General features: G+C 38.7%; 1 protein-coding gene across 1 annotated transcript; it reads right to left on the bottom strand.

Annotated features, from left to right (window-relative positions):
- Positions 1-354: 354 nt before the first annotated feature.
- On the bottom strand, positions 355-17160 carry LOC139143451 (gasdermin-E-like). The gene is made up of 8 exons (XM_070713782.1): positions 16650-17160; positions 15397-15565; positions 13830-14052; positions 13022-13155; positions 11852-11983; positions 8635-8713; positions 3610-3680; positions 355-2044 (listed from the first exon to the last, which is right to left on the bottom strand). Exons 1-8 carry the CDS (start codon positions 17054-17056, stop codon positions 1820-1822), a joined length of 1440 nt encoding a protein of 479 aa, XP_070569883.1. The 5' UTR covers positions 17057-17160; the 3' UTR covers positions 355-1819.
- Between the last annotated feature and the right edge of the window lie 30 nt (positions 17161-17190).

Below are 17190 nucleotides of genomic sequence, written 5' to 3'. Positions count from 1 at the left end.
CAAATATCTTCTGGAGATTAATTGATTGAGTCCCTGATTGTCAGCATGATTGACTGATTGATTGATTGATTAGGTGAGTGAATGTATTATTATAAAAAAATACATGATGAAAGTTCCATTGCTAACACTACATCTTGATAGTTACACTGTCACACTTCACATTTCAACTGCCACAATTTTCAAGTCTGATTTCAATATATATGGTAGAATGTTCAGCTAAACTAGATCACTGAAGATCTAGAAAGAATGCATCTCAGGGACATATGTAGACTCTCAAATTTTTATGATTCTTTTCTGATCTACCATTTCAAAGAACTCATTTTAATGTTCTAGGAGAGAGCAAGACTATTACCATCTTTTCGAAAATTGAAAAGTTTATTTTTCCCCATAGAGTTAACAGATATTGGTGGCAGCCATTTTGAATTTCAAATGTTGGTAAATAAATGTGACACAATTTGTTTCTCTATGACCAAACTTTGCACAGTGACCCCTGATTTTCATTCTTGATTTGGCAAGAGTATGGTTGAAGGTTTCATCGAGGAAGGTTTGAGCAAATTCTAAAGGCTTTCACTTCCAAGGTGCCTACTACCGGTACCTGTAAGTTTTGATTGGGATAATATGTATCTGCAAAGCTTATACAATTGACAAAGCCTCATATAGACTATAAGCTCCATACCCAGTGTGTAATGCCACAGACCTTTAGGATATTTCAGAAAATCTCTTTGGTTGATAAAAAAAAGAGCTGACGAATTGCACAGAAGGAGAACAAAAATGCACAAACTGGATGGCATTGGAACAGGCACACGTTTGCATAAAGGTAAGTTTTGTGTGTGTGCATGGGTAGCCACTCCTTTCAAAAGCTAGCAAATATGCAGACAACAAAACAAATGGGCCATGCCCAAGTAATGATGAACAAGCTTGCAGAAATGGTGGATGTGGTATCAACTTCCAGGGTACAAACGATATAAATATCGCATCAAAATGCAAATGTGATTTGACTTAGACAGTTTAGCACTTGTCTTGGAAGGATGATATGATTTTGCACATGTATCATAATATATTTTTAAAGTATTTTGAAAGACAATTCAAATCCCTGCCAAGCACAAGTACGAAATCTGAACAAAGCTAATGTACTCAGGCTGAAATGTGTGATTCCCAGTAGTGATTTTTTCCCCTTTTGGATTGTCTCTTGGGGTCAAGTATAATTTTGAGTTTGAAGTTTTCATGTTGGGACGTCTTAACGGGAAGAATCGTCTTTTGAACGTATAAAAATGCCACGGGTATAAGAAGCATCTTCTAAATCATAACATTATCAACCAATCCTCCTTTCAACAAACAGGAAAAGCTTCCGTCGGTAAGGTCCAAATCTTGTCAAAACTATTCAGTGGGACCTAGTCTATACACAGTCTATCCATCCCTTCATGCATTCATTCACTTGCTGCTGTGGGTGTCTCAGTCGTGGGCTAGCTTACATACATATTTATGTCTGGAAGCTTCAGGATGTGTGATTGCAAATGCATAATGTCACATTCTTAAAAAAGTTAAGTTTTACTTTTCAAGCAGTCAACCTATGACCTAGAATGATCCAGCATCAAACTTTGGTGGGTGAATCTTTCAAATTTCTGAGGAAATATTCAACCATGTCTGTTGTTCCTCTGTTTTCATGGGATTAGCGATAACGATAATACATGCACTGCACGATAGATCCATTATATGAACATGTAGCACCTTGTCCCACAGAATAATAACAATGAAAGTGACCATGACTTAAAGTCATGTAACATGCCCTTTGAGGACAATTAACAGCTGGACTTGACAATCACTCACTGCCCCACACTGCATAGAGGACCCGCAGGGCTCCCTGAAGTTCAGAGAAAGAGAGGTCCCGTGTTTGCAGTTTCTCTTCTCCAGTGGGCGACTTGACAGCCTGAAATCCCAGGCTGTTGGTGAAGTTCCTTGCTGGGGAAGGTGGACCGCTGAAAAGTTGTCTCACGTGAGGATCATCTAAAGTTGGACAGAATCCCTTGTCGACAGTCTCTTTCACCTGAAATGGAGTAGGAAAGCAGAACAGGGAGTGAGCACTTCCCACAATGCTTTGCAAAAAAACATGATGATTGCGTCAGAGCCTCAATAGGATGAATGTCAACAATAGCATCCTACATAAAACAGTGCTTCGTAAAACTAAAAAAGACCAAAAATAGAAAGATTTTTGTTTTAATAAAGGGGGAAGGTCATGACCTTTGACACATTATAGGTAAAACACTGTGTACTGTCAAATGATGATAAAAAAATTATTCATGATTTCAAGACACATAAATGAAAGTTGCTCTTCCAGGATTATTTGACGAACAACAGCACATTTTGAAGAACATAATTCCCACCAAAAATTACAAATATTAAGTGCAACAGAAATCCCAAATGGACACTGACGAATATTTTCAAAAAGCCTGAATGTTCTATCACATGCTCATAAATTCTGTTAGTGTTGTCTATTCAAAAGGGTTATTTGAAAATTTATTTTCATGACCCCTTTCAAAAATCAGCTGATTGTGCGGGCATCTAGCATATATACGGTACATGAACCATGGCTTACCTTGGTAATTTTACATATTTTTGACCACCTGGGAAATTACTCTGATTGATGAAATTCGAAAATAAAATGTTTGCAAGCCCAGCTATCACATTTTTGACGTTTTCAAAATTTATGGAAAATCAACACGTAATCCAGTATTATTATTAAAAAATAAACCTTTTGCACTTTCATAACAATATTTTATATTTCTTAAATCTCAATATTGATACTAACATTAGAGAGAGATCCACTACTTTGGCACTTTTCTTATGAGATACAAATCTAGACGGCATGAAATTTGCAGTCTGGTACACAAATAACTAAGTAAAGTTGTAAATATCAAATGATTAAGTCCGTGTGAAATCTGTCATATGGCTCTATCGTTCCAATTTTAATGAGGTTAACCGTCAATGCACTGCTAAGCTGGAAGATAAAAGTTCCTTCCGTTGCGTTGTTTTTAAGGTAGTATGCGCCTCGAAAGTGAAAGAATTTAAACTTTTGCTCAAAATTTCCTTAAGGAATCTTTCGACCATTCTCTTTCAAAATCAAGAATAAAAATCAGGGGTCACTGTGCAAATTTTGATACTGGAGAAACACATAACCCAAGATTTACCAATATTTATAATTCATTTTGGCCGCCATTCCTGTGTGAACTCTATGGAGAAAAACATAATTTTCGAATTTCGAAAAACTGAAGTCAATGAAAAATTTCCTTACACCAAGAGCTTTAAAATGAACCCCCACAAGTGGTAAATCAGAAAAGAATTATAAAAGTTTGAGAGTCTGAATATTTGTTCCCGAGGCACTTTCTACCTTAACCAACGCGTGAAAAAAGTGTTCACAGTGAAAAATCCCCCTTTCTGAGGTTTATTTCTTTATGTAATCATAGACTTGACACTAGAGAGATGTCTGGGGATTTTTGTCAAGAAAGTGTATGCATTGTTTGGTGTCTTGAAGCTCTCATTGGCTGAAAAGTATAAATGTAATGGGATGGTAAATTGGGCAGCCAGTCAAATCCTCTGTTACATTAGACTTACCAAATGAAAAGCTAGCTTGTAGTTGTCCCCATGCCACTGGTGCAATGCATGGCATTGATCATCAGACAGTTCTGAAGAAGAAAAAAGTTTGTAAATGTCATCCTTGTACTGTTGTAAAAAAATTACCCCATTACATTACTTTATTTCTTGCAGGTTAAATATCGTTCAAACATTTGCTCTGGGTTTAGAAACAACTACATGACACTAAGTCTAAGCATGGACATAAAAGAAAGGTCTCCCACAAGTCCATTCAAATGAATCTTCCCTGCTTTGCATGGGTTACTACACAATAATCATGGGAAGAAGTGACAAACTGAATTGAGATCAAACCGCGTCTCAGAGATTCTGTGCTGAGACAATGCGTGAGTAGCTACGTGTTATGCTGGGATCATGCAGAGCAAAATAAAATGCCCCTACGTTATTAAGGTAGAAAGCGCCTTAGGGACAGATGTTCAGACTGTCAAACTTTTACAATTCTTTTCTGATATACCACTTTTAGGGGTTCATTTTAAAGCTCTTGGAGAAAGAAAAACTTTCACCGGCTTAGTTTTTTCTAAAATTTAAAATTTAATTTTTCTCCATAGAGTTAACACAGGAATGGCAGCCATTTTGAATTTCAAATATTGCAAAATGTCGGGTAATTTGTTTCCCTAGTTCCAAACTTGACACGGTGGCCCCCGATTTTTATCGTTGATTTGGTAAGAGAATGGTTGAAAGATTCATTCAGGAAAGTTTGAGCAAAAGTTTAAGTCTTTCACTTTCGAGGCGCATACCACCTTAATAACATTCCAAAGTATAACTAAATCACCCCAACCTTTTCTCTCCCCTTAATCGCGCAACACACACAACCCCAAAACACACACTGATAACAAATTAATTAAAATTGATATAGACACAATCATCAGAAATAAAGCAAATAATTATTTAGTACATCCTGTTTCTCTATTTAATCAGCTGTCTTCGACTGTCTCTCATTCTTAAAAGATAGAAATATAAGCCTCTTACTACTGATATTTTTAAGACTGGTGGGATTGGACATATGGCCTGTATTATCAAGGCTAAAGTGGCAGGGTCTTTCAGTTTGAAGCGTTGAAGTTTTTCTTCCATTGATATATTTTTAAATTTTTCGATGCAGAGCTGTCATTAGAATCAGTTAAGATTCTGTTATAGAGGCAGGTTTTCTTTTACAGGAACTTTGGCATTTTTTAAAGTTAAAGGAAAATATTCCGTTGCCTCTGTGTGGATTTTTTGCATGGTTGGCAAAATTTCAATCACGCCACCCCCTCCCAACATTGGAATGGTATGACCCATAGGATTTCCACCCCTCCATCCCTATTTCGCAGTGGATGGATTCAACTGCAACTCTGAAAACAATGGAGACCACCCGAACCATTGAAGCAATGGAGTTACAGCATGTCTATAGTCTTTCGAGGTTGGTTTGTGGCAAATGTATTTTTCTCCATTATTGCTACAATGAGACAAGTGTACATAAATCAAAGAAAGCAACTAGATTGTAAAGTCTGCAAATAATGCCTATGGCAATATTTTTTGGCTCTGTGCACATGGAGGCACGACGTGTTTGTTTTCGGTCAACACAAAATGTAAATGTCAAATTTGGAAAAAATTATACTTTGTAAAAGAATATACGAACATATTTGATATTGCCATGCAAGCAATATGGCACAAACTAGTTTTACAATTTAAACTATCTGGAAAACCATTTGATAGATTTGTTGGAGTTACATTAACTAATTAAAATTAAATTTCTTAACAATTTTTTCTCATTTCTCCATTTTTTGCAATATTTCACAATTGCAGGAAAAAAGTTGAGAAAATGTTGCAGACAATCTAGTGAGTCGTACACAGCAATAATATGGCTACTTCTTCTCATCCTCATTGTTAAATTATTCACTCTTGTTTGAAGTACATGAAATGGCCATGTGTAAAAATAAGGAACTGAGAAAATGCTGATCAAATGTTTTATTTCGTAACAACATTAGCGTAGTTTTACAAAGCCCACGACTTCGATTCGGGGTACCTTAGCACTTGCAACCCCCACCTCCCTGTGCAGGGGTCCATTTTGCCGTAGAAAACATTTCGATTATACCATGATTTATCTGTGAAAAGGGGTGCAAGCCTTGGAAAGTGAGCAATTTAGCTTTGTGCCCAGTCATAACTGAACACACTCTTTCCATGCAAAGTACAAACATGGATGCCATGAGGGAAGCAAAATACATGTTTAACCCTTTCACCCCCAGTTCCCTGTATACAGGTCCAACTTTACCATAGAAAACAATGGATTTGGGACAAACCATGGTGGTGAAAGGGTTAAAACATACAGCAGCAGGCATCCTTGAAAGGGGCTATAGCTGTGATACATTTGATGCTTTTTTGCATACACTTTTGCTCTTGTTCTGTTCCGCAAAACATGTTGAGATAGTCAGTGTTCAGCTCAGCATGTAGCTAGTTAAACTGCATTGTTAGTGTCGACAAGAGAATTCTGGTCTGGTCTGGTATAATTCAAATTTAAACAATAGCAGTGTATTCTCTCCACATTTGTTGGCAGGCTAAATAACAAGAAACACTAATTAATTTCCCATAGGCCACCACAGTAGCGTTGAGCTCGATTTTCCTATTTTAAAACATTCAGTGGCACGAATCCTCTTAACAGGTGTTAGGTCAATGTCAGCTTGACTACTGGTGAATTTTTCGTGTGGGCAAGTCCACGGAAATTTTGAGCTAGCGATGAAAATAGCGCCCTCAGTGGTGTTTTTGACAAAATTCAGGCTTATTGTTATGACTTCTATGGGCCCGAGAACTCCTCATAGTACCACTGAATGCTTCAGCCATTATTCACAACAGTCTGCATTTTGATTCCGGCAGAAAAATATCTTTACAAAAATTCCTCACATTAAAGTTCAAACTAAACGAGCATCCATGCAGATATCAAAACTTCAAGGTCTGCACTATTTTTCTTCCGAACTATCTTCTTAGGTAACGAACCCGGAAGTGAATTAGTGGTCTTGTTCCATACATTTGTTAGCAGGCTAAATAGTAGATGTGTTAACCCTTTGAGCGCTGTAATTTTCTCCCGCCAAAATTTTAATGCAAGATTTTACCAATTTTTATGAATTTTTCTGTAATTTTTTGATAATTTTGGACCAAATGGACATCACATTTCAATGGCTACAGTTTTTTCTCAAAATTTTGGCAAAAATCTGAGAAAATTTGACTGGGGTTTATTTCATAAAGGGGACAAAAATAGACTTTGGCCCTCAAAGGGTTAATGTGCCTTGCGGTATAGAACAAGAGCTTGCAGTTGACACACAAAACAAAAACTGTGCAAAAATCATCAAAAGTTACAGCTACTGGCTCTTTAACAAAAAAATAAAATCGTTGCTGTTGTTGGCCTGCACATTTGCCAAAAAGATGTGTGAATTCATGTAGGCTTATTACGAGGATGATTGACTTAACCCTTTCATTATTATGGTTTAGCCCGATGCCATTGTTATCAATGGTGAGTGTGGACCTGTTTACAAGGGAATAGGGGATGTACAGGTAAAAATACTATCATCTCACAACCACAACACTAAATCAATTAGAAAGGTTAGAAATTTACAGTTTGTCTTAAAGTATTTCTAAGAGGATATGATGTGTGAGTTTCTTTAGCAGATTATTATACAGGAATATGAAACTGCAGAGTAATTTGAAGAGAGAAGCAGAGAAGGTATTTTTCTTTGTAATATACACTTTCCAACTGTGGCTTTGCTGTGACTGAATGTGTCTCTATACATACATCAGATATGATATCCATCAAAATTCAAGAAATACTGAGATCATACAGCCCTACTCCTAAAAGAAGATTATTGTTTGGTAAAAAATAACAATTATTTTCACAACGGGGCGTTCCTTCCAAAGGATGGACTCCCATTCCAGAATACCTTGATTTACATTGGATTGTTTCCATTGGACTATTTTATAAGAATGGCCAGTCAACATTCCAGAACTGGCGAGTTTTATTGATTTTGCACCAAGGGGTAGGAAACTTGAGTTGAAGAATTATTGCTACAAACAGAGAGTACATTCATCAGAAATTATGGTGCTAGCAAAGAAACATGAGGGTATTTTCAAGACTTAGACTGTCTGTGTCAGTCTATTTGCAACACTTGAGGGTTCTAAGTGTCCTCAAAAAACATTCATTTGGTAAAAATTTAAGGCCATACCAAAGGATTCAATGCTTGTTTGATTGTAGTTATGCTGTCAATGTTCAAAATTTGCACTCCAGCCATGTGCAAAATTTGTACTGTTTCCGAAGATTTCTTTATACTTTGGGTTCTGATTGTGGACACATACTGAGAAACGCATAAAATTAGTGAAGTTTAATTATGTTGGCATAAATTTCGGAGGAAGTTCAGACACTGCTTTGAAAGACGGAACAGACATTTGAAAAATCTCAGTGATTTTTGAGATTTGGCCAGTTGCCAGTCTTTTTGAATTTAACTGAAATTACAAAGTGGGCATTTGCCATTCCAAAACATCAGTTTACAGTTATGATAATTAAGTCCATACTTGGGGAAAAATTGAGTATCTCTTGGACACAAAGTTTATAAATTTCTGACATTTTTTACAAAACGCGAGGACAGTGTACCATTTTTCAACCCTGACGAACTATTTTGCACAATTTTAACTTTGAAATCTACGGCCAGACATCAGATGTCCCTTATTTCAATCAGATCACCAAAATTCATACTTTTATCCGGTCCCTTTTATGAGGGACCATGCTTTTATGGACGTTTCTATCTCCCCATGTCAATCACTGTGACAATTTTCATCCTTTAGTACTGGTTCATTCTGTTCACCCCCAATTCCCTGTAAACAGGTCCACAATCACCACCTATAACAATGGGTTAGGGCTAAACCATTGTGATGAATGGGTTAAGGTTTGCACTGTGGGATGCATAAGGCTTTGATAACTTATCAAGGTATAACAATACTGACAGATATTAGTAATGTATTCAGACATACCCAACATGGCCGCCAGAACACAGTGAATGGCTCGAAGGAAGCCATCACTGTCCTCTTCTGGAAAGATCACTTTTTCCTCCTGGATTACGAAAAAAATAAAATGGTTTGAGGTGATTGGATCTGGCTGAGGTGAGTCTATGTGATAGTGCATTGTGGGTAGTAAGTTGACACTCTGGTATAGGCGGAGGGGTGCCATGCCAGTATCATATGCAGTGTTGCAGCCAGTACGCACCTTTACAACAATGTCCACAAAACGTAACCCGTTGTCCCGCATTCTCGTGTACTGCGGGTCACCTCAGGTGCACTCATGAGTCATCTGTGTTTGGTGTAGTCTGCAAGTAGTGTCTGTTACTGACGATGACCTTTTGTATGATTATTTGGGGGCTTATATTTGCGTACTTTCAGAGCTATGATTAAAAGTAATTAGAACGCTGCACTTGGTATCATAACTTGCTTGTAGTCTGACTGAGCTCTGATTGGTGGCAGCAGATATGGTATACTTGCCTGAAATTCAAGCATAGCGATGCAGTCTCGATAATGTTACTTTTTTGTGTGTGAAGCTAATTTGTTACAAAATAATACGTTGTCCCCAAAATGTGCAAAACGACCCAAAAAACAAACAATAGTGGAACATGGTGTCCCCTGATTTAAAATTCCTGGCTGCAACACTGCATACATGTATGGAGTAGAAATGTTCGGTAGGTATAGCGATACGAATATGATCAGTAAGCAGTGATAGGTGTGGATGAAATGTGTGCGTGGATTGCAATAGAAGGTAGTGGGTAGTGATTTGAACATGGAATATGGTAGTTAGATAGCCATTGGACAGCAGCCATAAAGGAAAGCAGCACATAAGAATGCTGGGAAGGGTAAAACTGTGCGAGTGGGTGCCAGGCAAAAAAGCAGTGGGAAGGCACCAGGGTTCAGATGGGTACACAGATCAGGCAGATAGTGTTTGGGTACAAGTTGTAAGACGGTATTTGCTACGTAGGTTTGCGTGTGTGTGGAAAACCTGGATGAGATATGTTTTGATATGTTTGTGGGTACAACATACATGTTCACCAGCAGACGCAGGTGAAAGGTTTTCCTTGTTGGCACATAGAAACATGCTCATGCCATATTTAACTCCTATTACCTGGTCATAAGGGCTATAGCGCCTGTTTATTACCCCAAGGGGCCGTGCGTTACCAAAAACACATTACTATTCCCCTCGGCCTACGGCCTCAGGGAATAGCGATGTGTTTCTGGTAATGCACGGCCACGAGGGGTATACGAAACGGTCCTATAGCCCAAATAAAGACCAGGTTCTAGGTGTTTTATAACACACCACAACCTCATGTTGTATTTTGTTATAGTTTTTAAAAAAATGTGTTTTTTTATTTTACACCACAATAATCCATTGTGACAAGTTAACATGGCGATATTTCCACAGTGGTTACAGTAGTACATGGTACCACTTTCTTCCAAAAATATTCTAAGCATACCTAGCTACATGCTTGCCCTTGAATCTTTTTTGTTGATGAGCTATTCAAGTTCCTACACTGTTGGAAAGGAAAATCTAAAGTTCCTACGCTGTTGTAAAGGAAAATCTATCTGTTTTAGAGAGAGGCTTGTCGCTCATCCTGGGCACATATCACGTTCTAGTCACCCGCCATTATTTCAAAGCTGCAGACGACACTACGGTCACGTGACCGGGCACTTCTCAAAATTGGTCAAAAGATACCCTCTGACATCACTTTTGTCGATTCAGTGGGGACTAGACGTATCTATTTTCTCATCGCGCGATGTATTCTAGCGAATCGCGACAGGAATGAGCATGTAGCGAGTTATAAATATATATATAAACTTCAGCCTTGTGATGTTTACAAGTTCCTGACCATACATGTAAGTGTGGTGTTTAGAACTGTAATAGCACACCTACTTGTGCGATTAACTATGTGTGTGTGTGTATGTGTCTGTGTGTCTGTGTGTCTTTAGCTCTACTCTAGTATTGAGCACGCCGCCCTGGAAGATATCCCAGAATCCACCACTTCATCTTCGCTTCAAAAATGACGGCCATCCAGCGATACCGCGGTAAAGACGCTAAATTTTCAAACTAATTTTAAGAGCCACTATGTATTTTCAAGTAAACTCATTTTCACGCCTACAACATTTTATTGCCTGATGTACGAGGCAGAGGTATTTTTTTACGAATTTTCATTAGTTCTACGCATGAATTTTTTGATCGAAAAATTGATGCTTTGTAAAGTTTGGTCAAACATCCAATGTATTCACTTTTCCCCAGGCGTTTTTTGATGAAAGTCACATGGTCAACCCGGTCAATGTAGTATCATTCTACTCTTAATGGTACGAAATGTGTCAAACTGTCATCCGACCCCTATCGACCCCTAGCGTTTTCACGTAATGGGGGCTTTCTTTCTGCCTACTTTTAGGGATTTTCTAAAATGTGGACGCCTTATGTAAACATAGCCAGGCCGCAAGGTCTGCAGCTGGGGGCCGGGGCAGCGGGTCACCTCGACCCCTGTCCGTTTCGACCCAAGTAATTCACACCCTCTTGTCGTTGTTTGTGGTCAAATCAATCCCGGTGTCTCAGTCACTTCGACCTCAGTCACTTTTCATGTTACATGTACCTGACAACGTTTTACTGAGTACATTATGCAACTTGTTTCTGTGAGAAAAACTGCTGGCTTCGTTACAACAATCCACGGGACTGTGAACAATCTGAAACGTGTGGGAGGCCTGGGCTACCCCGGCCCCATTGTCATTTACTGGACTAGGGAACGTGTCTCACTGAAGTGGGGATGGATAAAGCATGTCATTTACTGATTTTTGGAAATAAGGCATTCGTCATTATCGCAATTGCTTGCCATATGCGGCAAGATTGGATGAGCGAAGCTGATCCGCTCGCCTTGGTGTCTTGACGCCAAATGAGCCCATTTCCGGTTTAGGCGTTGGCCTTACAGCAATGCATTATAGGATATCTTCCAGGGCAGCGTGAGTATTGAGCACTCTACTCAAGCTGATCTTGAACTGAACTAAACAAGTGTTTATTTATATATATATATATATATATATATATATATATATATATATATATATATATATATATATATATATATATATATATATATATATAATTTGTGTTATGTTTATAATGCTCTGCTTAGCATCGAACACCGCAATTTCCAATGTGGAGATACAACATAGATTTCCTTACTGTGAAGATGAACTTGACCTTCTTCAGGAAGTTGTTCCACTGCGACACCTTTCCATCCAGCCTTCTCACCACAAAACTCAGATCTTGTTCCACTTTCGTCTTCTCATTCACGTTGCTGTGGGCAAGTCCTATCTGAGAGGGCACACAGAAAGAAAATCCTGGCTCTGAGAACTTCATGTACACTTAGCTACTCTTGTTTGATTCCTTCCTGAGTAATTTCTTTTATACAGAAAAGATAGCAGCAAATCGTCTGTTCTGTTATCCCATCATGCAATTTGTGGTAAATTAATCGACTGATGGCTTTTTCTATCATTGCGCCACATCAAGGCAGGGAGAACTACACGGCAGGATGACTTTGTAATAAACTTTTGGAACATCCCGAAGTAATATTGTATTCTCAGCCATATCTGATTTTTATAGATTGCAAAACAACAAATATTACCTTAGTTTGTTTACAAAACATTTCGAGAGAAAAATGAAAAAAAATGAAAATATGAAAAATGTTGTACAGAGTTGTATAGAATTCTATGGAATCTTGTTTTCTATAGAATTCCACAGAAAATGGTGCAAAAACTCTATAAACTTCTATAAAACTCCTATAGAATGTCTATAAGTATAGAACTACAGAATTCTGTACTCTTTTTTGCAAGGGAATTTTTACAAGAACATTATGACATTTAGGTAAAATTCAAACCTTTCGCTTTCAGAGATCAAGTTGCACGAGAAAAGACCACGCAACAACAACACACCATGGACATGCACTTTAGGATAAAATTGCGCGATTGGACCGAGAAAGTGTAATTGGTGAGAGTCTCTTGTTATTCTCACCGCTCTCAGTGAGAATTGTTTAATTCTCACTGGTGAGCAGTGAGAAATGCACTCCTTGGTGAGAATCAAGTATGATAACAGATTCTCACCGGTGAGACTGGAAATTCTCACCAAGCACACTGAGAATGGTAATTTTCACAGTGAGAATACATCATACTCATCATTCGACGGCTGGAATCAACCAGACTCGCTGTTCACTGGTGAGAATCAACCAGACTCGCCTTTCATTGGTGAGAATCAGCCAGACTTGTTGTTCACTGGTGTGAATCAACCAGTCTGGTTAATTCTCACCGGTGAACAACGAGTCTGGCTTGCAGACAAAACACAGGATACCATACTTACTATTTGTTCCAGCTCACCAATGACATAAGGATACGCCAACAGAGAGTGTAGCCAATGGGAAAGCCAGTATCTCTCTGAGAACTCCACAAATTCCAGACCTGTGATCGGTTTGAACATCTCATAAAGGGATGGGTCTAGAGGAGGAAAAAAATACTTTTTTATCTGAGTGAAGTACAACAGTCCTGAGTAATGTTGTGACATATTTTAAAGTGTCAATGTTTTGTATCTTACATCGGTGGAATTCAAGAAAAGATATTTCTATTGAGTTTGATTTGAAAGTTTACAACTGACCCAAAGTTCTCAAAGTGTAAGAACAAATATCAACAGGAATTTAACCCTTTGAGCGTCAAAGTCAATTTTTGTCGCCATTAAAAAAATATAGCTCAGTCAATTGTTTCAGATTTTTGTCAAAATTTTGATAAAAAACTGTAGCCAATGAAATGTGATGTCCATTTGGTCCAAAATTACCAAAAAAATACAGAAAAATTCAAAAAAATTGGTAAAATGTAATGCACTAAAATTTTTGATGGAAAAAATTACAGCATTCAAAGGGTTATTAAAGAGCCAGAAGCTGAACTTTCAATGATTTTCTCAATGTATTTGTTTTCGTATGTCAATCGTAAGTTCATATTCTTCTCCCCAAAGCATGTTGAAATGCCCACTATTTAGCTTGCCAACACAGCATTGCTGCTACAGGTATTGTTAGTGTAACCTGTTCACCCCCAATTCCCTGTGAACAAGTCCACATTCAGCATTGATAACAATGGTTTCTGGCCAAAACCATCGTGGTGAAAGGGTTAAAACTTACTTGAGGGAAGTGCGACGAACGGATTATCCACCTCAGAGCCGTCGGGGACATCGCCCTGTGGAAGGTCAAGGTCAAAGCCCCCATCTCCTTCACCCAGTATCAGCAGCTTGATCTTGCCGTCCCTGCTCACTTGTAACTCGCACACATGGTATGCTACCGGGGTGTTGGCTGGCACACGCAGGGTGCGCACTTTTTCATCATCAATGGTGACGTCCTCTTCCCCCTGTGGTTAAAAAACAAAACTTGTTGATCCCACAGTCCCTTAGACTAACCTGTCTCTTGGACTGACTAAATGTGCTTTGGTAGTTGAATTACACAAAAACAGTGGATCCGTTCAAATGTGGAAGAAAGACACAACACAATTAGTGCCACTTTTTTATTTTTTTTTAACCCACATTACAAAATCACAAATGAGGTACAGTAAATTATTGAAGGAGTATAAATGTTATGTCCATACACTCCAAGTCGCTTAAAATTCAAGGATTTTTTTCAGCAATTTTCAATGGCGTTTCAGGTCAAAATACCATTTTCATAACAACATTTTTTACAATATATCATTTTACATCTCATTTTTACAATATTAAGACCGATCATCATGTCATTTTTGAAAAGTGAGGGTGGATTATCGATTTTCCAGGGCTTTAGAGGACTTAAGTACATTTTCAAGGACCTGTCCAGGACTTTCTAGGAAGTGACAGACCCTGTATAATGTAAATGATAGAGTATGTGATTAAGCAATAAATCACACCCAGCGATGGTAAACCACGAAATTTTGACCAGTTCACTTCATATATACACTCGCTATCACTCGTGCATATATGAAGTGAACTGGGCAAAATCTCATGGTATACCATCACTGGGTGTGATTTATTGCTATTATATCATAACAGTATATTGAAATTCAGGCATGGAACGTCAAAAAAGGATTTTTGTTCAAGGTGATAGCTCGTTCATGAGCCAGCCGTGGTATATATACCACTTTTTTTTCATGTCTCGACCAATCAGATCGCTGTATTTGCGCCACCAATATACTGGTATGATACTATTTCAAATTTAGCATACTGTGCCATTACATTTTGGTAATTGAAGAATGGAATCTTGAGTAGTAACCCAAATCCTGACAGACAGCACTTCCCCATGGCCAAGTCAGAAAAAGTTGGCAGGATAAAAGTTATGCCACCAGTCAGGCAAAGCTGGTGCTGTATGTTGTATTTTTAACAAAAAATTCATAGAAATCATTGAAGGCCCTGAATACGTAAGATACTATAGACACATGTGTGTGAATATTGGCTTTTATTGACCAAACCTGTTATAACATACGAGTACCAAGCCTATTTTTGAGAATGCGTACAGACTCAGCTAAATACTGCTTTTTGCTGACTCAGCAGTTGAAGAAGTGATACCATGTGTTAAAATTAATGTTAAATCAATCACATTGAATACAGTGTAATTAACTCTCAATTGATGTATTAACCCTTTCACTACCATGGTTTTGCCCAAATCTATTGTTATCAATGAAGAGTGTGGACCTGTTCACAGCGAATCAGGGGTGAACAGGTTAACTTACCCCTAGGCGTTTCACGATTGTCATGTCTGCATCCTCCGTGCCATTGTGCGTCACATGCGTTACTAGCAGACTGTCTTTTGTAGGTGACAGGACGCTGACAACCACGCACAAGACATTACGGCGATTTCTGTGTACTTCTGTCATGAAGGGATGGCTCAGGTTTAGTGATCTGTTGAAAGACAGCCAATCAGAGGCGTATAAGCTTGCTGAGAGAACCAATCAAATTTCATGAAAGACGTGTCTCCAGACATACTGCTAGAAACCATATAAAAAAGTACACAGAAATGTCTTAAGTTTTCTTAAATTCAACACAAAGGGACATGTATACATATACTATGTTCACATTACAGAGATTACCTCTTCCAGTTGGCCCTGATTTTAAAAACGCCAGTGTGAACACACCAGGGTTGGTTCAGAGTCAACACACACACTGGCCCACGTTGTGTGCACCAGTTACTGTCGACCCTGGGCCCCGTGTCTCAGAACACCCTACATGCTGAATGACTTTCAGTGTGCAAAGTGTGCATGTTGGTCTTGCAATCTTACATCTATTTGGGTAAAATGAACGCTGCGAGCACTCATGTATTTCGAGCCCTGGTAATTAAACCATGAAGCATCTTGCTAATGATCAGATTTACCCATGCATCATGTGACTGAGCTTGTGACAGAGTTTGAAGCGAAAAAAAACAAAACAGAAATGATTAAATTGTCACGGCACTATTTTGCATCACTTGTTTGAGAACGAGGTGAGAAACTGACATGTTTAATAATAAACAGGCCTTTTGTTTTTGTCTTGTTTTGCTTTGTTTTGATTTTTAATTCGGGGTTTTAAGAAGCACATCACACATGAATTTGCAGTCGGCTTCAAAAAACTAAAGAAAGCCTGAACATGGGTTTGTATTTTTTTTCCATCGATTGTTCGCATTTGTGCAACATTTTGCAAAGTTTTATTGGTAGCGGCATCCCAAAAACTTTGGCTGAGTGACCTCGCGTGAACTCCACGTGCTTATGGTAATATCAGTGGTTCGCTGAAATTGGGAAGTTGGTGGTGGTCTCACATGATCGTTTTGCTTGCGGTTTCGCTATCTGCTGTCAGCGATCGGCGGACTCAAAAATAAATTGTACAAATTGTAAAAGGTTCGCCTTCTTCCCGGGCTTTATTCAGAACATGGTTCCAGGTCTCGGTCATGATTGAACGATACTGTATTTGAAAGAAGCGCCCGGTTGGTTATCATTTCTTTCAATTAACTCACCTGTTCAACAACGCATCCTGCAACAGAGGGATGTTAACCTTCTCCTTCACAATCGTGCCAAGTTTCGACGTGACTTGAACGTTGTCTTCCCCACTGACTTCAAGTTCAACTTCGCTGAGAACGTTCCCGCCGATTTTACCCTTCGCATCGAACGACATGGAATCGTCAAAATCTGTGAGGTCTTCCTTTGACACGGGAACATCCAGAGGATTGTCGGGGTCCGTCAGGAGCTGCTGAATAGTAAACGGACTCGGTGTATACTTGGGCGAACGCCAAAACCATCGCCGCTTCTTTTTCACAACAACATGAAAAGAGCTACAATCTTTTGCTTGGTCTAGGGAAGGTACAGGAAGCAAGGTATCCTCCCCTAGCGATTTTGACAATTTCTTAGCCACTGCGGCGAACATGTTAGTTGCCTCAATTACACACTGACCTCCGTTTCACGTTTGACCTTGGGAGCACACGATCGAAAACCATACTTCCGTTCAAGCCTGGATAAGCGAACTTCCCACTGTTGCCACCGAGGGCGCCCACCGGCAAA

The sequence above is a fragment of the Ptychodera flava genome, chromosome 11 (assembly GCF_041260155.1).
Source record: "Ptychodera flava strain L36383 chromosome 11, AS_Pfla_20210202, whole genome shotgun sequence".
In the NCBI taxonomy this organism is placed as follows: domain Eukaryota; kingdom Metazoa; phylum Hemichordata; class Enteropneusta; family Ptychoderidae; genus Ptychodera; species Ptychodera flava.
Note: the sequence above shows the minus strand (reverse complement) of the source record. Positions and strands in the feature narration are given on the sequence as shown.